We start from the raw sequence: 22,975 nt of genomic DNA, 5'->3' as shown, positions 1-22,975 counted from the left end.
ATTACATATCTCGCTTAATTTTACCGAAGTTCAAGTTTTTACAAGATCACTTTTTGAAGATCCGCGATAGCAATTCATCTTGAACTGTGCTTGCTGTGCCTCAGAAATTAATAAGTAAATTTTTGCATTCAGTAAAATTTCGTTTCAACCACAATTGCTGAATTCAAGTGCGAACTTGGAGTCCAATCCATCTTAAACTGCATCGAACTTTCGAACTCTCATCGGTTGGATTTCGGTCCTCATCATGTGAGATTCACCGGGCTATGTTGTTTTTGATCTAAAGCGAATTGCTTTTTTCGGACCCTGTTTTTCGCAGCCTTTTACTTTGAACTGTGCCACTAAAATTGAATAGTAAAATTTATCATCCGGTAAAATCTCTTCCCAACCACGACCGCTGAATTCAAGTGCAAACTTTGAGCCCAATCCATCTTAAACTGCATCGAAGTTCTGCATCTGAAGCGAAGTTCACTTTTTGGACCCTGTTTTTCGCAGCCTTTTATTTTGAACTGTGCTTTATATGCCTCTGAAATTGCAAACTAAATTTCATTATCGGGTAAAATTTCGTTCCAACCGCGATCACTGAATTCAAGTGCGAGCTTTGAGCCCAATCCATCTTAAACTGCATCGAAGTTCTATATCTGAAGCGAAGTTCACCTTTCGGACCCTGCTTTTCGCAGCCTTTCATTTTGAACTCTGAAATTGAATATTAAATTTCATCATCCGGTAAAATTTCGTTCCAACCGCGATCACTGAATTCGAGTGCGAACTTTGAGCCCAATATTGCATCGAACTTTTGAACTTTCGGGCCCCACTATGTGAGATTTGCCGGCTGTGTAAGACTATTTCCCTTCGGGCATGAACTTTCCGGACCCCGTTTCCCGCGAAGGATGTAAGTGTGCGTCGCCGAGTGGACCCTAGTCCGACGCCAAGTGTCGGCCATGGAGTATTCGTGGACGCTCGTGGAGAGCAGCGAGGACTGCCCCGGCGGAGGCGGCACGACGCTCGTGAGCAGCGCCGTGATGCCGCCTCCGGGGCCCGCGGGGGCCTCCCACGCTCACGGGGCCCACGCCTGCATCGCCCCCGCGGAGGACGAGGGCGCCGCCTCGCAGGGCCCCCACCGACTCATCATCGATGCCCGCCGCCTCCATCATCTCCAAGGTAAACGATCCTCAGCGGACTGATTATATGTATTGAAACTGATAGACAAAGCAATAGATAAATAAGATATAGGGGGTATCGAGTGAACCTGTTGGTTGAAACGGGTGGTTCTCAAAGACTAAGAGAGTAAATGATGGACTAGCTGTCGGGTCTTTTGTGGGTTGCCGTTAGTTAGTCTATTACCTACCTCCTATGTCCATTGCCATCACCCGTTTCCATCAATAGGAACCCTTAAAATCCCTTTTGTCGTCTTTGTCTGTAGCTTTATCTATCAGTTTCAATAATCCGACCACAGGCGGACAGAGGAAAATTTAAACACACTAGTTTGGTTAATACGGGAGGAAGAACACAAAATAATCCTAGCCTTCGGTTGACAATTTCTTCAAGAAAATGCTAGCTAGTTTTCTTGAAGAAATTTAATAAAAAAACGAGTGGTGAAGACCACTGTCGCAATCGGAGGAATGCATTTTCCCAGTCTCTCCACTGTTTTCTGCACTAAATTCTCCGCAAACTGTACCACAACCAACACTCAATTTGTGTTTGTCTGTGTTTCACTTCCTATATTTACCAAAAATAATGCAAGAACATAAACTTTTGTACAAGTGTAGCTCAATATATCCGCGGGAAATTCTCATGCCTCTTCCGATTTTAAGTTTTTAGTGGGTTGAGGGCTTGTTCTTCAGGGTGGCGATATTCTGAAAAAACGTAGAACTTCTTTAAAAATCAGCGCGGAGGGGGGGTAGGGATCCCTGAAAAGTTGTAAACTATTGTCGGAAGTCAGGAAGTTTTTCATTGAGAGAAAAGATCGCACAACCAGCAAGTTTGCCTCTCGTAAAACAGTCAGGAGATTTCTTCTTTTTTTGTTCCCAAGTTAGTGCACTGGAAAAAAAAACACATTGGATCTTGAATCCAGACTCTTGAAAGCATTGACAAGTAAAAGGACTCTTGATTCAATCGGATTTTTGCTTGAATCAAAAGGAAATCCGCTGAATTAAGAGGCTTGGTTCTTGATTTAAGCTTAAATCTGATTGAATCAAGAGTATTTTTTCTTGTCGATGTTTTTAAGAGTCTGGACTCTAGATCCAATGTGTTTTTTTTCCCAGTGTGTCCCCCAAACTTTTTATTTTAAAAAAATATTCGAGAAAACTTTTAGGGTTTTCAAACAGACGACCGTTCAACTGGGGAACTACTGAGCGTATCTGACAAAGTATCGTTACATTGTTGAGCGCAAGTTTTATTTACTTGTCCACCCATCATCCCTGGGGCCGGGGGTCCGATTTGCGATCAGAGGAAGGGGAGGCGGAATCGGTCGAGCGCCTCGCGTGTTGAAGGGCTGCCCAACGCAGGGGGCGGTGGGCACCCATCCACGGCGAGTAAATTGGCTTCCGGCGTTAAACGACCGTTTAAAACTACGAAAAAGAGAAAAGCACCAGCAAATCGCTTTCGCACCCCTCGCCCTGCATCCTTCAACCCTTAGTGGCCGGTCCCCGTCCCTTCGACGTGGGACCAGCGCAGGTGGATGGCGCGAAAGGTGGTCGCCTTCCCAGGGTTGTCAAATCAGGCGTCTATAAATGAATTGATAAGGGAAGATATAACCGCACCACGGAATTGTTGAATTAGATTAATTACGTATGCATTTCAGGGTATTAACTCCATCTTGGACGCAATTTTTAAATAACAAACCATCACCTACATTAAAATAAGAACGTATGACAGTGCATGATTGACTAGCAATAGAGAAAGAATGTATATTTATTTTTTTTTTTTAAAAAAAGTAAAAAAAAGAAAGAAAAATGGAGGCAAAAACAACTTATCTGCATCGCTTAGATTATTTACATCCTTAAGGTGGATCTTCAGCTTTAGCGCAATGCATTCTGGGTACGATCGATGTATCTCATGAATCTGAAGGTGAATTATTTTGGGGAAATTAAAATTTCAGTCCGTGAATAAATCACTGAGGAGTGTTCGTGCCGAAAATTATTTTCCGAAGACTTAAAGAAAAATCGAAAGTACTGTGGTCAATGAACCATCGACATCAATACCTTGAAATCAGTTGCAAAACGGAAAAGGTACTTTTGATTTTCTTTAAAATTTTGGAGAATGATTTTCGGCACGAACATTCCTTAATGATAGATCTAGATCTACGGACTGAAATCTCGATTTTCCCAACATAATCCACTAAATGGTTGAAATTTGAAATATATCGATTGTACCCGAAATGCTTTTGTTGCTGCGAAATGCTGAAGTTCACCTCGAATATTACTTGCACTTCTTCTTCTTCTTCTTCTTTTTTTTGACACCCGTGAAGTATTAATAGTTGAATCAAGCGTTGCCAACTGAGAAAGCCAGAGCGCGCTTTTATTCTCCTGTTTATAGACGGTAAAACCAAGAAACCCCGTATTTTCGAGTAGTTAAATTTTCTTTTCTTTAAGATAGACACTCGTGCTTATAACTCGAGAATTTTGCCCAACTCCGTTAAGCCGGTAAAAGTTAGGAAATTTTGCTGCGAATTTTCTTTTACTCCAGCCAAAACATTACATTTTTTAATTTTCAAGATATACTTAGCGCTCAAGATCGTCTGTCATCAGAATTTCTTCGAGAAACCGTGCCCGCTCAGGATCGTCTGTCATCAGAATTTCTTCGAGAAACCGTGCCATAAATACTTGATTGTCAGGGAATTGTAGAATCCAAGAAAACGTGTCATTCTGCGTACACAGCGATGATCACGATTTTTAGTGATTCCGTCCGTTTTTATCAATAAGAATTCCGGAAATTGCACTCTTTGGCAACGCTGTCACATATTGAAGATGTAGTAAATAATCAATAGGATTTTACTTATTTCGTAGTATAACCAATGAGAAGATTCAGAAGAAGTAAAGTGTCTAATTGCCGATAAAGTTAAGCGAGTAATAGCCGCGTGAGTATAGTCTCCATTTTATTAATATATTTAATTTCAATTTTCTTATCTCTTTCCTTTTTTTTTTTGATTAAATACCCAACTGCCCTATCTTCGTGCAACGATGACGTGAGATTGCAATGAGGGACGTATTCTGCCATCACAAGCGGAGAAAATTGAAGGCGCTCTAGGGGTTTTTAATGGCCAGCTGTGGATGCAACTATTCGTGTTCGTGGGATGTCCGTGTTGCATATACAAAAAATTGCAGGCGTTTTGGTTTTCTTCGGTACAACGCATGGCTGCGGTTATCCGTCGCAAGGGTTTTTACGTTGCACTATTACGACCGTGTTTACCATGAAATCCTTGGAGTTCAAATGAGCCGTGTTGTACCACAACAGTGTTGCCAAATGGTGCAAATTTTCACCATAAACATTTCCACAAAGCATCGCGGTTGTCAATCCCACAAATTACCACCGATAACATTTCCGCAGTTTGCACAGTTTTAAAACGCTGCCATGTTGGTACACGATTTCTTCGGAATCGGAGGATACCATGGTGCCAAAAACTATATGTCTTTTTACCCTCTCGCATATCTCAATTTTCAGGGAATTTCACCAAATCGTGTGAGGGAAATCAGGGAGATGTCAGGGAACTGCAATTTCTAGATTCTGTGGCAACCCTGCCTGCCCCCACCGCTCTGCGATTACTCGCACCTCGAAATGTTTCTTTTATAGCTGTTAATTGTAATTGGCCGCTCTTAATGAGTTTTCTCGGTCACACCCCCACCCCACCCGGCGCCCCGTCCTGGATATCAATGTCTGTTTGTTTTGCGATCAATGGGGCGTGCGAACGCACTCGCGGCATCGTCGGGTCTCGCCCGCCCACCTCCCCCGAAAGCGCGTGATGTCTCGGGAAAGGGGTGCAAATGGGGCACCGTTAGGCTAGGTTAGGACATCCGTGAAGCGAAAATAGGGTGGTTCGCTCGGAGGCAAGCGATGACGTTGTCAAACCTCGGTATTCGCTTCCGCTGATGGGCTCAAATTTTGTGGGAAACGAACTTTTTGTAGACAGCTGCAAATATGTTTTTTTTTCATTTCTTAATAGATCGTGTTCAATACATCGAAATGGTGAGATTGTATCGATATCGATTGGTTCAACATAGCCTCAAAAGTCAATTTAGAAATCAGAGGGGATGGCTTTTTTGTGGTAGATTTTTTATTCTTATGAGTACAAAATGGCAATGGAAAGTGAAATAATTGTTCGGAATTTTCTCATTTTCGTCTTTTTCAACTGAAGTCCTAGAATTTTTGTTCGAGATTATGTTCTTTTGTTTTGAACGAAACGATACATTGAACCACTATCGATTACGATCCGTAGATAATTAAAGTGGAAATCGATGGCTAAAGACAAAAATTGCGATTGCGACGTTTTAAGCATCTCCGCTCATGTTGTTTTTTTTTTTTTTTTTTTTTTTTTGTTCAAGGGAAAGTAACTAACAGTTCCTTTTGAAATTTTTTTGGATTTTTCTTTCTTTTACCGTGAAAAGATCACATAAAATTGTAAGGAAGTATTTGAATTAGTTTTAAAGAAACAGGAGTCAAATGGGAGATTTTCAAACGTCGCAATAAATTAAGGTACGTATTTTTCGCCTCAGGTATAGGTACCGTCCTTAAGTTACGCAATGACCTGGGGGGGGGGGGGGGTGTTTATGCTGGCGTTACAGGGGGGAGGGGTGGGGGTATAGAGCGAAGCATTACGTGGCGAGTTCAAGTGATTTTTTTTCGAGCTTCTAGAGAATTTCTCGTTGGTCTTCTCCAAATGATTTGAAGAATCTCGAAAATATTCTCTGTAATACTTTGACTTTTCCTCACTAAATTGGAACGCTAGTCCGTTCAGTAAATGCAAAGTGATATTTTGGTTTTTATTTATCGAAATAGAGGGGAGGGGGAGTCCGGGCGAGCGTTACGGAGCGTTACAGAGGGGTCGGAGGTGTCAAAAAACCTCAAATTTAGCGTCACGTATTTAAGAGACGGCACCTCATTAATATGTACTATATTTTAACCTATGCAGTATTCGCGATCCGTTTAGAGATTTTCTCACCCAAAATGATTTATATTTATGAAATAAATATTTACGATTAACTCATCAGAAATAAAAAATAAGTTGACACTTCATCGAATGGTGTCAAAAATGTATTTTCCTCTCCTTTTAAGCGCTCAGCCGATAGGCAGCGCTTTTTGATTTCGACTTGCCTCTGAGTACTAGTATACTAGTGCTAATGCGTTTAAATGGCGCACCTAGAGTCCCTTTATACCCAGAGTTAAGACAACTCACTTTTGGTTGGGCCAGAGTTGGGCTGAAAGTGGCCTAAAAAAAAATCCAATTCTGATTGGTTCTCGCTCATGGAGGCCGAAACGAGTGCACCAAGATGGCGGTACCTCGAATGTGAACAAGAATAATGAAAATATTACCTAATTGTGGTTTATCAAGAGTAAATTGTTATTTCCATCGGTCCAAAATGAAAATAGATTAAGAAATTATTCACAAACCAATCCCATTTTCTTTTTAATTGATCAATTTGTTGATGTTGTTGTTTTTGTGTGACAGACATCGCAGGATTCCTGATCCTTATCCCTCAATATCGTTCGTTTGGGTGCACTCGTTTCGGCCTCCATGGCCAGCCAAGGCCGGCTGCCAGTCAGCTGATAATCGAGTTGTCTTAACTCTGGGTTTAAAGGGACTCTAGGCGCACCAGCTCATCAATGTGTAGGCTTTTTGGGGGGGGGGGGGGTTCTATTTTTAAAATAAATAAAGCTGTGAAAACTGTATTTTATGCTTTTAACGTAATGCTCAGGTAGTTTCGATCGTTTGTCTATAAGAAAATTTCTTAGCGGATAGAGTAATTCTTATCGAAATTGATCGTTGAACTCAAATGAAGCCTAAAAAAAACGCGCCTGATGAGCTCAACGGTGGCTATCATTTTCGGGAAACAAAAATACGCGTTTACGGTTTCCTTGGTAACCTTTGTTTGCTATCAGCTGATGTTCTATTTCCATTACCCAGCCAAGTCGACGGAGTTTATACTTCCTTTCTTCACTAAATACATTGACTAACACCTGAGCGCTTTTCTAATACGACAGTATTAGAACTTTCCCGCTTGTTTTTCATTCTAATGCGGAATAGTGTGAAGACGAGCGTATCAAAATCCGAGCGTAATCAGCAAATATTAGTTTGCGTGAACAGCGGTTTCTTGAGTACACATTGTTGAGCAACAGCGCGTAAAAGTTTGTCAAGAGCAAACAAAGGGTGAAACCAACCCCAGTTTCCACCTACCTCACTACCCTAACTTGTTGATTATTCCTGTGGGAACGCAAGGAATATTTCATATTTTGGTGAAATTCTAGATCGGTTACTGGGATCATACGCTGTACTTTCGTGTGAATTCTGCGACAATTTCTGCTGTCTTGCGGAAAAACGCCTCATGACCATTCCAAAGTTGCCGAATTTCTTTCCATAAATTGTATTTTTTCAAAAAGTTACGAACTTTTCAGATGTTTTAGATTCAATTGCGAACAAAATTTTCAAAAAATTGGAGGAAAATATTCAGAATTTTTCCAGTGAATTTTTTTTTATCGGAGGAAATACGGCAACGTCTGAAGGCTGATACGATGTTCTTCTTTGGCACGGCAGTAAAGTTCTGCAGAGTTTCTTCTTCTTTATATGTCTCCTCCAAAGCCTGCTTCTAATATAACTCCTCTTGTGTTACAGGTCGAAGTGACTTTGTAGGAGGAATTGACAATGAAGCCCTGGATTTTAGTCAACTTGAGGACTATATCAATGATGAGACGGATAGTAGTAACACGTAAGTGCTCAAAAATTTATTTCATCTCCTACACTGGAAAAAAAAACACATTGGATCTAGAGTCCAGACTCTTGAAAACATTGACAAGAAAAAGGACTCTTGATTCAATCAGATTTACCTAAGCTTAAATCAAGAACTAATCCTCTTATTTTGAGCGGATTTCCTTTTGATTTAAGCTTAAATCTGATAGAATCAAGAGTCCTTTTTCTTGTCAATGTTTTCAAGAGTCTGGACTCTAGATCCAATGTGTTTTTTCCAGTGTACTTGTGTATTTTGCATTTTCAATAAAAATAGCGTTCGTCTTTAATATACCCATACTGAATTTAAAATCATTCAAAGCTGTAAAATTATTTAGGTGCAACTGTTTATTTTCTCTTCATCTCTCTTAACCTTTTGTAAGGTTTACTTACGCAAAGTCTGATTTTTGTTAATACGACTTATCTTTGAGGTTTTATCCCTTAACTGATTTAATGAATTAGTTTAATTAATTACATTAATTAATTAAATTAGACGGAGTAAATCCGGGCGAGGAGCCGCCAGCTCCTCGCCGAGCTCACCGGGGTATTGTTCCCATTATTCTGCCGTGATAGCGAAGAGAGCAGTAAGTGTATTTCTGTATGAGCCATGGTTAGCACATGCTTTTATGCGTTTCGAGGTTCATCCCAGCATGCTTTTACTGCTCAGCAGTAAGCACCACATGCACTTACTACTGAGCAGTAAGTGCATTTCTGTATGAGCCATGGTTAGCACATGCTTTTGTATGTCTCAGGGTTCATCCCAGCATGCACTTACTGCTCTTTTCGCTTTCATGGCAGCAATGCATGCGTCCGCACTGAGTCTTTACATGACGGCCTACTGTTGCCATCGTGGCGCTAGGTCTGAAAAATTGCCAACCAATTTTTTTAAATAAACATCATGCAAAAAATTGAAAATTCCGCCCTCCCCGAATGAATATTACACACCTTTGTTGATCTCTTCGCGTCGTATTTCAGCGAAATATTTCCGAAAAAACCACGAATTTTTTTCAAGCTTTTTTCTCATCGGTTTTTTTTTTCATTTTCTGAAAATGGAAAATAGTCAGGCCAGCATTTTGTATTTCTAAGATGGGGTGTGGGGCTGTGTCACAGGTGGTTCACTAAGGTGGAGGGGATTGAAAAAATTGGAAAAAGTGCATTATATACGGAGAAAAAAACTTCGTGCGTGGGACCCGAAGTTGAGGTCATATGGATCTCCAAAGTTTTCAGATTACGCACCCGAAAACTTGAAGTCCTGCAGCTGCATGCTGATGTTTGGGTCCGACACCTGAAGACTTTTTTATTTACCCGAGTTATTCAGATGTGTGACCCGAATCCTTCGGTATATACCGAAGCACTTCAGATGTCCGACCCGAACTTCGGCAGCTCGACCTCAAGTTTTCGGATGTGTGATCCGAAAACTTCAGAGATCCATATGATCTCAACTTCGGGCCCCATGCAATGCAGTTTTTCTCTCCGTGTGTCATACTTGAACGGCCCTTCAGTGTAATTGAATCAGTGAGTTCGAAAACACGAGCATCTACACGCAAAAAGAATTTTCGAAATTGCAATCGGAAGTGCTCGAAACAGCGACGGGAAAAGGGGGAAATCGAAGTATTTCATTGGAAATACCAATTTTTGGCCATTTCAAGGGAAACGGGTGACCATCCGATTTTGCGGTTTTCTTTTTTCGGTTCAGTATAGCTTGTGCCAACAAGTTGTATAAATATTCAAGCGTTATTCAGGTCGAAAAATATAAATTTTTCTGGGCAGACCATGAAAAATCAGTATCTGAAAGTCGGTGAGAACGAAAACACACCAACTCGGAAATTTTCAAACGCTTAATTCTCTGTCATCAAACATGGTGTATCGATTCCAACTTGGTGCTTTACAAAGTCTCTAAGTATTTGTCCTGTGGCACCAAAAAGGTTTTTCTTAAACTAACTTCTTCGCCCGCTGCGCAGTTTTAGGTGTTTCTTGAACAGTTTTTTTTCCCCGAGTTGGTGTGTTTTCGAACTCAATGGGCCTGTTGCAAACTTTTGCTGGAGCAAAAATAAGAGTTGTTTCTTGTAGATAATGCCTCAAAAATCACGATGAGCGCATCGGCAAAGTCTGAAATGCACTCATAACTTCACAATCTGCGTAAGAAATTTGGGTTTTTTTAAGCTTCCCGCTTCAAAAACGATACTACGGCATAGGTGAACATTTTGTTAGAGGAGTTGCTCCATCGTCGGCGATATTCATCATGGCCGACGCTTGCACGCAGTTCCGCGCGTAATTCAAGGAGAGTTCAAGGTCAATCAATTCGGGCGTGGAAAATACGAACGTTAACACACCGATTGTTATCTGGTCTAATCCAGTTCAGGTGTTATCTCGTCCCATCAAACGTGTTTTGGCGGATTGGCGTCGGCCATGATGATTATTGCCGACGATGGAACGACTCCTCTTACAAAATGTTCACCTGTGCCGTAGTATCGTTTTTGAAGCGGGAAGCTCAAAAAACCGCAAATTTCTTACGCAGATTGTGAAGTTATGAGTGCATTTCAGAGTTTGCCGATGCGCTCATCGTGATTTTTGAGGCATTATCTATATGAAACAACTCTTAGTTTTGCTCTAGCAAAAGTTTGCAACAGGCCCATTGTATCACAAAGCGTGCCAAAAGAACTCGCGATTTTTTTCATACAATAACTTAGCAAAGAGTAATATATGTGTGTGTTTTACAGGTATTTTGGTAGCACGTTAGCACACACGGGGAATGTAGCCCCTGTGGTGGTGAGCGTCGGTGTGGGCGTGGAGGGAGGGAGCAGCACCCTCCATATCCCGGCGACAGCCAATCAAGTGGCACACCACGCCAGCTTCCCAGCCAATAATACTCCCAGCAATGGCGTTCCCGTTCCCGTCCCCGGCACCGATTCGACCAACAACTTCTCACACCCGTGAGTATAAAATCACCGTCATTTTCCTCCCGAGTGTATGGTTGTAGATAGATTTCCTAGAATAGGTCTCCAAAAAGCACAAAAACTGGGGGAAAAGTGTCTCCAAAAATCGTCTCCAATGAAGCACAAAAAGTGGAAATAAGTGTCTTCAAAAGAACACAAAAACTGAAAAAAGTGTCTCCAAATAAACTGGAAAAATGTGTTTCCAAAAAAGCACAAAAACTGGAAAAAAGTGTATCCAAAAAAAAACACAAAAAGTTGAAATAAGTGTCTCCAAAAAGCACAAAAACTGGACAAGAATGGGGGAAAATTCCATATGAGAATGGGTGACTGCACTAGTTGTGAGCTAGAAGCAAACATCACATGTTGTTCCTCGAAACCTTACGTAGAAAATGATTCTTACAAAGAAAGTTCAGAAACCAATTCCTGAACGAGATATTAACAGGCATATTAACTTGTCTCGCTCTGATCAACATATTTGTGTTCTTGTGTTACTTTTAGTTGATATAGGAAGTGAAACACAAACCGACACAAATTTTTGTTGATTTGGTACAGTTTTCAGTGCATTTAGCGCAGAAAACAATGGAGAGACTGGAAAGTGCATTCCTCCGATTGCGACGTTGGTGTTCACCACTTGTTTTTAATCATATTTCTCTAAGGAAACTAGCCGTAATTTTCTTGAAGAAATCGTCACCCGAAGGCTAGGGTTATTTTGTGTTCTACTTCCCGTATTAACCGAACTTTCGTGTCGAAATTTCTCTTTGTGCGTTCTTCCTTTTTGCTTTTTCGCTTTTCCTTTTCCATCATTTTGCATTTTTATTTGTTCAGACACAACTTGCCGGAAAGCCCGCCGGACTCCGGATCAGAGCCGCCATATTCGCCACAGGACCCGAATGTTCATTCACCTCGTAAGTTTCTCTCCCGTTGCTATCTCTTTCAGGCTGATTGTCGTAAGTTATCCCTCTTTAAAGGAGTTTTGGGTGAAATGCATGCGTTATGTCTCGCGAGGGATAACGCATAACTGTCTGCCACCACAAATCTCCTTCAAATGAGAAATTCTGCAACACACAGCAGAAGCGTTAGATAAGTTGCATGCCAAAAGTTTGAAGGAGCTCTTACGTATCATTAATTCATTACCTTCGTCCACGCGAGTAACATAGCGTTTTGGACGCTCTTTTACTGAACATCTTGATTCATTTCCATACATTGGGCTTTATTCGAAAATCCAGAAATGTTTGAAACCTTTCCTGTGGAATTTGAATACTTTTTTGCGATGGATCAAACAACAATCAGTGATATTGTATGGTTTGTTCATTTTTCTGGATATGTTGAATTATTTCCTTTTGTTGATTTGTTCTTCCGGCGTTGTATCGGTGTGGGTATCGAAATATGCACATAGCCTGATACCTACACCAATACAATAACGGAAAGAAAAAAATCAACAAAAGGTAATAATTAGTAATATCCCAAATTTTGGAGAAAAATGTCATGCACTATTTCGTACAACGTACCTACTGCGAGTATGGAGGGTGTTCAGTAAAGACTGTCGTAACTTTAAAAAAAATTGACCAAAAATTGTATAATTTTTTTACAAAATCCAATCAATTTAGACTCTTGATTCTCAATTTAATCACTTTGAAGTGGAGTACTTTTTTCCAACACTTTAGTTGCTCCTTGAAAACGATCTCAAAACCTTGCATCCGGTGCTTTGACTACTGCGATTATAAAGTCATAATATCCACCTTTTAAGTGATTTTTGGTCTGAGAGTGTACACAGAAATTCATCAACATGATTATGTTTTTACAGATCAAAAACCAAATGTAGCCAATTGCAATGCCAATTTACAAGACCTCCTTCTGCAATCTGGTGGGTTGGGGTTTGGAAAAGCAATTCCGGCAGCCAACGAAGCAATTCTGGTCCAGCATTCTCCAGCCCTGACACCACTCCTAACGCAGCAGCAAGTCACACAACATGCGCCGCTCTCGCCCATCGGCCTATCGGCCAATGGAACAACCACAATCGGCATCCCAGCCCAAACGCACAATGGAATTTCATCTCCCGAATCACCTAACATCACCACAGTTTACACGCCTCTCCATACAACATCAACCAAAAAACGAAAGTTGTCTCAAGATAACCCTAATATCCTGGTCAAACAAGAACCTGGTAGGTACTTCAAAACAGTCGACTCATAACAGCTTTTTTTAAGAATGCCTCCAATTCTCCAGATTCATGCTCTAAAAAGCTGTCACCAATTTTTTAACTTTTTGAGAATTCTCGACATTTTAAAGCTCTGATTCCTCAGTTGAACTCCTGCCCTCTTTGCTATCAGCTCATCAAAATGCAGCCTCTTAAAGTATTTTTCAACACACCCTGTCCCCAAAATTGCATGTAAAAATTGATAGGCATTTCAAAAAGATTTTTTCTGTCACACTGAGCATATTTTCAAAAAACTTCATCTCCAAAAAGGAATGGAAATGATTGTTTTCGTGTCCAGAAATTAGATGTCTGTAATATCAGTTGAAAATCGGAAAAATAGACTTAAAAATTAGGTAAATAACAAAATCTACAGAGGTTTAACCAGAGTCGCATCATTTAATGATGAATTCTATGAAAAATATCAAGGAAAATCCTTGAGTTTTGGCAATTTCGTTTTACCCTTCACGTGGTGTATGTGTTCTACAATAATTTAATACCGTAATGATATTGTCTCGTGTGTCCAAGGTCATGTCTGGAAAGTAATATTCATTAGGTCGATTAACACTGTCTAATTTTAATTTCAGCTGGAACTGTGTTCGGTGCAACAGAGCTTTCGCCAGATGCCAACTCAAATCACACAGCTCTAGGGAACAGCTCAGGGTTGTCAAACATTGAGGATGATTACAGTTATCAGGAAGGCTCAGGTGGTGCTGGTAGCGATACTGGCATGTACCTCGATTCAAATTTTCAATGTATCCGCTTTCAGCCCTTCCAACAAACAGCATGGCACTCACTGTGTGATCAGAATCTCAAGGAGTTGTAAGTACCTTTTTCTGACTGTATTGATCTCTTAAGTTCTTTTAGTGGGCTGAATAATCTCCCATGTTAATCAACAATTTTAGTAGAACGTATGAAGTCTGATGAAGATTATATAGAAAAAAGGAGGCTTGAATATTTGTTACTGTAAGGCTCAATTTTAAGAACAAAGTTGAACAACTACTTTCATGCTCAAAATATTTTCTCTCAACCTTAAAATTTCGACAGGAGAAAACTTATGAGTCGAGAGACATTTTGCTTTTACATAATGTACATGAATATGATACTCTTTTGAATCTCTCATTGAATTTGACAAGAAATTTTCATATTTAATTGATTTTACAGGCCTACCCCACATTACAGAGTAGATGCAGACAAGGGCTTCAATTTCTCAAATGCTGATGACGCATTTGTCTGCCAGAAAAAGAATCATTTTCAGGTGAATATGAATTTTAAGTTCATTTGATGTTAAATCAATGTAGATTTTTGTCTCTCGGTCAGTGCTTTCCTGTACTACCCCGGCGTAGACGCACCGGCAAGAGGAAAAGACTGACTGACCTCAGTCAACCAACAATTTTGCCCTAAAACTGAGCAGCCTTTACAATCAGGAAAGGAAGGCGGCAGCGGCTACGGTTTGGAGTCAGGGTCTGAGCTGTTGAACATTGAGCATTCCTGGCGCCTCGTTGCCATTGGTTGGAAATGGCACGGGAAACAATGACAGTAGTTGTTGTAAATGTATTGTCTCGCCACATACAAAGCTTGGAAAAAAAAGTTCCATTTCAAAACTGTCTCGTGTTTATGCCGCATTCTCCTCCCAAAACTTGGGAAATTCTATAATTAACCAAAATCAAGCCAAAGCATTAAAATATGCCAAATTGTTTGTAGTAAGTACAATAGATTGCCTGCATGTTGTTTCATTGTCCTTTTCTTATTGTTTTTATTGGAAGAGGAAAAATTATAATTGTATTTGAATATTTTTACCATTGCTGAGTTATTCATCATTTATGTATGCATCCGTAAATTCATACTCATTGGTGTTTTAATTATAGATAACGTGCCACACGCAGCTGCAGGGTGATGCGCAATTTGTCAAAACCCCAGAGGGGCTCCGAAAGATTTGTAACTTCCATTTACACTTTTATGGAGTGAAAGTTGAATCTCCATCTCAGACTATCAAAGTTGAGCAATCTCAGAGTGATCGAAGTAAAAAAGCCTTCCATCCTGTCCTGTAAGTAATCGCCCCCCTCTATCCCCTCTAGTGTTGCACACTATTTTTGTTATCTTTAATGTAAGTGTAATGTTGTCTTCTCCCTTTGTGGATAGCCAGCTTTTGAAAAATGTAAATTTGTTTATGTCTCTTAGTTTCTTAAAGAGTACATCATAGAGAAAAGTAAAAATGATTTGCCAATCAGTAAATTTTAAAAATCAGTTGATCTATTTGACAAAATAAAATTTCATAATCTTATCAGGATTACAAAAGAGTTTGCTTATTTTGACCAAAAATGTCGAATGAATTTCGTAGAATAGATATATCCAGCATTATCGTGTCCAGAAGAATAAAACTGAAGAATGATCTCCAGAGTTAGTGTATAGAAGCAGAAGGAATTCAACTTCTGTTCTTATTTTTTATTGTTTTTATTCGTCTTTGTGTAGGTTTCCTGCATTAAAAAGCTTGAACCATGATTGTTGTTTAGTTAGCAACAGGAATACTACTAGACCCTCAAGATATTAACTAACAATATCAATAATCTTTTCCTTCCAGAGTTGATTTGCACGGCGAGCAAGTAACGAAGGTGACAGTGGGTCGACTTCATTTCAGCGAAACAACATCCAATAACATGAGGAAGAAAGGAAAGCCAAATCCAGATCAGCGATACTTCTATTTAGTTGTAGGCTTACACGCACACTGTAATGATAATAGTCACTATCCAATTGTGTCTCACGCGTCGGAAAGAATCATCGTCAGGGTAATTAGCCATTCATTAGATTCCAATTCTTTATCCTCTGTTTTTAGCCTTGAAACAAATATCAAACAATCAAGGTCTAAATCTTAGGTTCTCTTGCGACAGTTGTGTGAGCATGCGCATCCACTTCAACAGGAAGCATCAAAAGTCATCTCCTGATACGTTTGAATTCACCAATATTTGTCAGTTATTGTGTACATCGACAATTAATTGGATTTCATTTTTCAACTAGGAACTACAAATTCTAGCTCATTTTAAAAACAATGTATACACCATTAGTTTCCCTATTCACATACATGTATTTACGGATGAGCGAGAAATTGTAGTTCTTAATTGCAAAATAAGATCCAGTTATGAGTAGAACTACCATGTAATTTTGTGAGGTTGTAAGCATCCGTGGAACAGATAATATGAGCTTGTTTTATGGTTGAGTTGCCTGGCAATTATTCCAAAAAATTTATTTAAAAGTTTACTAGCCTGGAAATCCTTTCCATAGGCCCTAAAAAAATAGTAAGAATCTAATTCTCTAAAAAGAGGGCGTAACATCCCTCTAATTCATTGCCGTGTGTTGCTCAAGATTTCCATAATTACAGTATCAGAATATTAAGTACAGAAAAAAAATCGATTTTGAATTATTTGTAATGAAAAGTGAAGTTCTTTTTTATCTATTCAAGATTTCAACAACTCAATATATTTGGTAAGTGTTGATCTGTTCTGCCCATCAACAAAACATGCAAAGATTTGCAGCACTTCACCAATTTGTTTTGAACGTTTTGCCTAAAGCCACTAGGCCTTTTTGTTTCAGGCGTCAAACCCTGGGCAGTTTGAAAGTGACGTTGAGTTATGTTGGCAACGAGGGAGCTCTCCAGAATCTGTGTTCCACGCAGGAAGAGTGGGCATCAACACGGACCGACCTGATGAGGCACTAGTTGTTCATGGAAACGTCAAAATCAGTGGACATATCATACAGCCGTCAGACGCTCGGGCTAAACAAGATATAGAAATAGTAAGTTTCAGAATGGTCATTTTTCCTTCCTTTTTTTCCAGGTTTGCAATAACTGTGAGTCATGAGTATTCGTCAAGTTTTTGCAGTGATATCTCAAAATAACACAAAAGTGGAAGGGATTCGTGTAAGATACAGTAGCAGTAACCAATTCTGGCACAGGAAACCCAACTAAAAATTATAACTATAACTGAATGCCAAATCTAGCTCTTGATACAGTTATGCTACTGTTTACTCTTGTTGAAGCTTGTCAGCACTAGTGTGCTCTTTCATGTTCATTTTTTCACAACTTTGTGTCTTTGCAGTGTGATACTCGTGAGCAGCTCCGAAATGTACAGCAGCTAAGCGTGGTGAAATTCAAGTACACACCTGAATTCGCCTCACACTTTGGGCTTGTATCCTCCGGTGACACTGGCATCATCGCGCAAGAAGTACAAAAAGTTCTACCGGAAGCTGTAACCATGGCAGGAGATGTTACGCTTGCGGACGGAACAAAATACGATAATTTCCTAGTTGTTAATAAGGTTGGTTTCCATAAGTTCTTCTAAAGCTTTTGTTTATCTAAGTTGTAATGATAGGATTCAAAATAGTTTTCTGATGTTCTCAAATAACACTATTTTCATGAATAGGGAGCGTTACACCAATAGAGTTATTAAGATCTTAAAGAATTTACATTTTGATTTAATCAAATTGTACCAGAATTCTGAAATCGATCTACATACATGGAAATTGAAACAATTCAAGACTCCTTGGCTTGAATCGTTGGCTTGATAAGCTTTTAGTGACAACGTCCAGTTGCTCACAGTTCACTGTTGTAGGTTATACTGTATAGAAATTCTCAGTTCAAACATATCGCTCTCTCCTATAAAATGGAAACCTTTTGCAAGAACATATTGTTATATTTTTCTCTAATAAAATGTATGATGGTTTTCTGTAGGAGCGAATATTCATGGAAAATGTTGGTGCTGTGAAAGAGCTATGTAAGGTGACAGACAACCTTGAGACTAGAATCGGGCAGCTAGAAAGAATCAACAAGCGGCTCATTGGGCTCAAAAGAGGCGATAGTTTGAAGTCCATTGCCTCTTCGATATCTTTTCGAAAGAATGGAAATATTAGTAAGAAGAAGAAACAAATAGACAACAATGATTTTTGCTCAAACCGTGTCATACAATGCACAATCGTAATTCTCATTCTAATCATGACTTTGTGGTAAGTTCCAGGTTTATCATAATTTTTTTTTAGTGTGTATGATTGTAGCAAGGGTGACAAGAAAGACAAAAAAAATTTTTTCTCGCTTCAAGCTTCAATTTTTCTCATTTCCATTAATTATCATGCAGGGTCTTTTTAAGAAGAGTGGACTTTTATCTTACACACTTCATACTTTCCATACATAAGTGGTTTTACTCACACGTTTCCACGAAGTCAATTAATCAAGCAAAAAATTTGACGGTTGTAATTTAAATTATCAGTAATCGTCCTGATACCAATGGTGTTCTCAATTACAGCCATGATTTGCGCTTCATAGTTTGTTTCATGAGGAACCGCCAGAGAGCATTCCCTTCGCTTGACAGTGCAGTGGAATCACCTTGTAAAAAAGTCAGGTTCTATGGCCATTTTGGCCTTGAGGACCATTAAAAAAGCGGTCATTATGTTTGGTTTGGCAGAGAGCATGTTGAAAATAGAATGTTTGTCTTTGGAATTTTTGTCTTTTTTATCATCATTCATTTGAGTTGTTTCAAGAAAAACCAAATATTTGAAACTAGTTAGGTTCAAATTTTTTCCTAGGAAAGAAAAATTGAAATGTCTACTCCGGCAAGTCATTTTAAATGTCTTGATTGCTTTATGCATAAAAGTGACATTTAATTATTTGAACAGTATCAGCAAGAGTAATAAAATCTTTCAAAAATTTTATGATGGGTTTACCTTCCCAAAATCTGTCAAGAACTTGACAATGGCTTTACAGAGCAATTGGGCTCGAAGTCAAATCGATAACTTTGCTGTTTGAAAGGGCTTCAAGGAATTTTGATGTTTATAGATATGTGTTGAAAACTCAATGCAAGTGCTTAATCTTTACTTTGTTGAGTTTTGAAAAGTAATGTTGTCTTATCCGTTTCTGTTACAGCCTTTTTGCAATGGCTGCATTATATTTCTTCGAATACACAAATCGTAGTGGTGTTGAGCATCCTGTTCATTTTAGGTATGTATTTTCTTTTTCTTTTTTGACTCCCATGGTTGAAATTGTAGCTTTTGACAAAAAAGTTTTTTTTCACATTTTGATAAAGTTGTTCTAAGTTTTTCCCCGTAAACTTTAATTACACTTGAACTTTTTTACGGGTTTTTTTTGTCATGAAAGTGTCAATTTTAGGACATCTTATTAATTGGACCTCCAGCACTCTCATTACATTCTCCCTGTTTTTTTTCCCCTCTTATTCTTGAAGGTGAGGTGACTCTTAGTAACAAGTTCGGAGAGTTTGTCTGGGAGTTTCTTACCTGGCTGCTTTACTTTCCTGAGTTTGTGAAAGCGAACCCAGCACAGTCAGCACTTACTAATAAAAACTAATAACAATCATACTATAAATGAATAGATAAAATTACTTGTGGATAAATAATCAAATGTAAATCCAGCATAAACTTCCTTCTTTCCTTTTTTCTTCTTGTTTGGATGTAGCTAGGTGTTCATTTTTTGTCTCTTGGTTACTGGACCTTTAAAATTAATCTGTTCCATCTCGTTTTCAGTCAAAAATTCGGTGGGCCATGGCTGAGACCTGCAGCAAATCTTCCCAATTGGGGCTATGGCCAAAATTCATCCTATATTTATCACTCTAACTACACCAACTACATTGGTCGGAATCAGCCTGACAAATCCCCATCAAAGAACTTCAGCCGTTTCAGATCGACTGCCCAACCGTACAATTCATCAGAATTCCGCGCTGGCAGTAACAGTCAGCTGAAACACTCCAAGCATAACAGGTTTGTAAAATCAAAGCAGTTTTTGAAAATTTCTGTCTCACTGCATTTCATATTACAAATGGTCTCATCAAATATAATGAAGAACGCATGCACTGATTCCTGAAAAAAACTTGTTGAATATGAATGTACGAATCCATTTCTACTTTTTCAATGTTGGGTGTGTTATTTTTGTATCAATGGTCAAATGAAGACAATGCGTATCTCAATCGCAAGATTTTGATTCGAGTACCATTTTACAGGGTTATAAATTAGTGACGTAAAAAATAATAATGTATAGGACTCACTTGCACTATTTATTTTATTAAAATTGAACGCGTATCAAGAGCTCTGCCCTCATCCTCAGCAATAATCCATACTTGACTTGACTGGAGGAGCAGGTGTCATTGCAGGAGCACCAATCAAGTCAGTTGTTGGTTGTCATCACTGAGGATGAGGGCAGAGCAAAGCCCTCGAAGCAGGTTCATTTTTAATAAATAAACAGAGCAAGTGAATCCCATACATTATTATTATTTTTTACATATTAAACCTGTGCTGACTTTATAAGTGTTTCTTTAAATTAGTTATGCTTACCATTTTTTTGTAGGAATCATCAAATAATTATGATTTAAAATCATAGGAAGAAAATGGTAAATGTAACTCGTAACTAATTGATTTTTAATTCATTCCCCTTACTAGACGTTCATTTTATCAATTTTTCCTTGATTATTGTTCCAGCAAAATGAAGCTTGGCCATAGCACAGCCTCAGTCTCTGTGGATGAAACAAAAGACCACACGGAAGACTTGCTAACCCCAAGCTCTGTTGTTCCACTCGGGAGACCTCTTTACTGTGAACGTTCACAAACCCCGCTTCAATTTTTGAGCGAATCTGCGTATCCAACACTCTGTCAAGTGAGTAGAGGCCTCCTCTTTTATGCATTAACAATGTCTCTTAATCATAATTTCTTACAAGAGTAACAACTAAATCTTAACTTCCTAACGTGTCAAATTTCAGATGTCAAATTTTTAATTGTTCTGCAATTTTTAAATAACAAAAAAGACTCTTAGTTTTTTTTTTCTTATTTTTTTTTTCAATTGCAACTGCTTCTGAATTGTCAGTTTTTAGACTCGTCCAAGTCACTTTTTAATATCAAGGGGCTCACAAACAATTTGAAATTTGATGCAGCTACGCCAAAAAAACTTCGGTTAACTTCTGCAGGACACATTTTTCGTGGTGAAGTGAAAATTAGCATTGGTGCAAAATTAATCTTATTTATTTTAAGGGAAATTGATTTTCCCAATAATTGGAAGCATTAACTTTTGAAAACATCTTGTGTCAAATATTTTAAAAATTCCTGCCCTCGTGTTCTTGGTTTGATTTTATTGATCTCTTCATCTTCGAGAAGTTCAAATGAATTGGCTAGATGAATCAAATTTTTATTTAATTCCTCCCCTTCATCTTCAATTCTTTAATTTTATTTAAACTGAGAAATCATACATTAAGGAGGTTTAATAAAAATTACTCAGAAAATTAAAAACTTTCCTGTTTTTCTTGGCTTGCGTCTTCCTCTTTACTCATCAATCGTCCTAACTTATATTTACTTATTTTTTTGCTCCCGAAATCAAAGGAAGCAAAAGAGGTGAGTGGAAACATGTTTCGCTTTTTTTGGTCAGTATGTTAGGAGGGGCTAATAAACTGTCAACTCATTGAAAGCGAAAGTGAATTAATGAGAATTACCAGTTTAGCCAGTTAGCCTTACCAGTTTTAGCTGTTGTTATACAGTACCGCATATTCAGCGGCAGGTATTCTAAGGGTATATTTTATCCCTTACTTTTCTGCCTTTTGATTTGGTGCACCCAGTATTTACTGCACTGTGTGCTCTTTTCCTAGCAAAATCTTTTATTGCACCCTGTATCAACCTATCGTTTGCAGCAATATACGGTAATGTTTAATTGATTGCTCAATAAAAAAAAAAAATTGAACATAAATACATCAATGACTTAAAAAAAAAATTAATTATCCTAGGTACAATTTTAGGAAAGATGAGAGAATTGTGTGGTTCAAAAATGTAAATAATCGATTTTTAAATATTTTTTTTACTGTATCTAAGATACCAACATGTTTTTTTATGATGATCTGAGACACGGAAGTTGGTCTCATCTTCTCTTTGTTTGAATTAATTCACTCTTTTCAGAATTTCAAAGTTTTTCTTATCTGTGTAGCTGCTCTTTTACACGAGGCTATTTCTTTAATACCGGACATTTTACGAATGATGTGCAATTTTATTTCCAGACATTCTGCTGTCTTCCAGCTTTACATAATTCGGGTGGAGATGAAAATTCTGGGCTGTCCCAGTCAACTTCCAATCCTAAACCAGACGTTCCTCCTGAAAATCATAACTTCGGACGTAAGTAGCTCCTCTCTAACTCTCCACATTTTTTTTATTTTTTTACTGTATCAATTCCTTGAGCAGTTATAGCTTTACTGTTTTAAAGCACTGAAGCTAGATAATTTTATTCTCTACTGTTGTAGTAAATCAAGTGGAGACTAATTTTTTCAACAGGATTTTTCTATTAACCAACACGGACACACCTAAATCAGGTAGCTATTGAACAGTAAAAGAGAAATCAAGGCTTGGTCTGCCTATTTTTTAAATTCGCCTTCCCAATAAAAAAATCCCTTCTCAGATATTTCAATTGAAGAAACAGAAATCATTTAAAAATGATGACTTTTTTATCGCTCTTTACCCATGAATCGCTAAGATTTTTGAATCGTCGTATTTTCAACTGTAATTTTGTAAAGCAAAACTGCAAAACTGAACATAATTTTGCAGGTTTTTCAATTTTGAGAACCTGCAGTCAGGGCCTTCCCATTTTTACGTGTGACAGATTGTGACCAGCCGAGTTGCCCAGTTGGTCACAAAGTTTTTGCACCCTTGAAAGAGATGAAGCGTTTCCACCTGTACCTTTATCCTCAGTTTTAGAAATTTTCTTCTGAGGAAACATTTATGTAAATGATTAAATTCTAGCTCTCCAGATTTTATTTGTTATAGTGTAGAGATCTACGCGTAAAATAACATTCACCAGAATTGTGACCACGATTTGAATTTTATCACCACCTGAAGTGTAGGCGAAACGTAGATAAATCTCATCACATCTTAAATAGGCTCATATACTTT

At 38.5% G+C, this 22,975-nt stretch overlaps 1 protein-coding gene across 3 annotated transcripts in view; it reads left to right on the top strand.

Annotated features, from left to right (window-relative positions):
- The window catches only part of LOC109044530 (uncharacterized), a 64,068-nt gene that overhangs the window by 30,711 nt on the left and 10,382 nt on the right, over positions 1-22,975 (top strand). The window contains exons 1-16 of one of the 3 annotated variants that reach the window (XM_072303759.1): positions 226-1,158; positions 7,823-7,916; positions 10,654-10,866; positions 11,695-11,774; positions 12,674-13,033; positions 13,651-13,885; positions 14,228-14,321; positions 14,932-15,110; positions 15,645-15,849; positions 16,637-16,852; positions 17,155-17,373; positions 17,787-18,058; positions 18,972-19,046; positions 19,586-19,819; positions 20,534-20,708; positions 22,090-22,204. In XM_072303759.1, the coding sequence (XP_072159860.1) occupies positions 939-1,158; positions 7,823-7,916; positions 10,654-10,866; positions 11,695-11,774; positions 12,674-13,033; positions 13,651-13,885; positions 14,228-14,321; positions 14,932-15,110; positions 15,645-15,849; positions 16,637-16,852; positions 17,155-17,373; positions 17,787-18,058; positions 18,972-19,046; positions 19,586-19,819; positions 20,534-20,708; positions 22,090-22,204 (2,986 nt within the window). In that variant the 5' untranslated portion in view covers positions 226-938. Of the gene's footprint in view, positions 1-225; positions 1,159-7,822; positions 7,917-10,653; positions 10,867-11,694; positions 11,775-12,673; positions 13,034-13,650; positions 13,886-14,227; positions 14,322-14,931; positions 15,111-15,644; positions 15,850-16,636; positions 16,853-17,154; positions 17,374-17,786; positions 18,059-18,971; positions 19,047-19,585; positions 19,820-20,533; positions 20,709-22,089; positions 22,205-22,975 lie in introns of those variants that run through there. The other 2 variants (XM_072303761.1, XM_019062307.2) reach the window with 2 other exon arrangements.

The sequence above is a fragment of the Bemisia tabaci genome, chromosome 8, assembly GCF_918797505.1.
Source record: "Bemisia tabaci chromosome 8, PGI_BMITA_v3".
Classification (NCBI taxonomy): domain Eukaryota; kingdom Metazoa; phylum Arthropoda; class Insecta; order Hemiptera; family Aleyrodidae; genus Bemisia; species Bemisia tabaci.
Note: the sequence above shows the minus strand (reverse complement) of the source record. Positions and strands in the feature narration are given on the sequence as shown.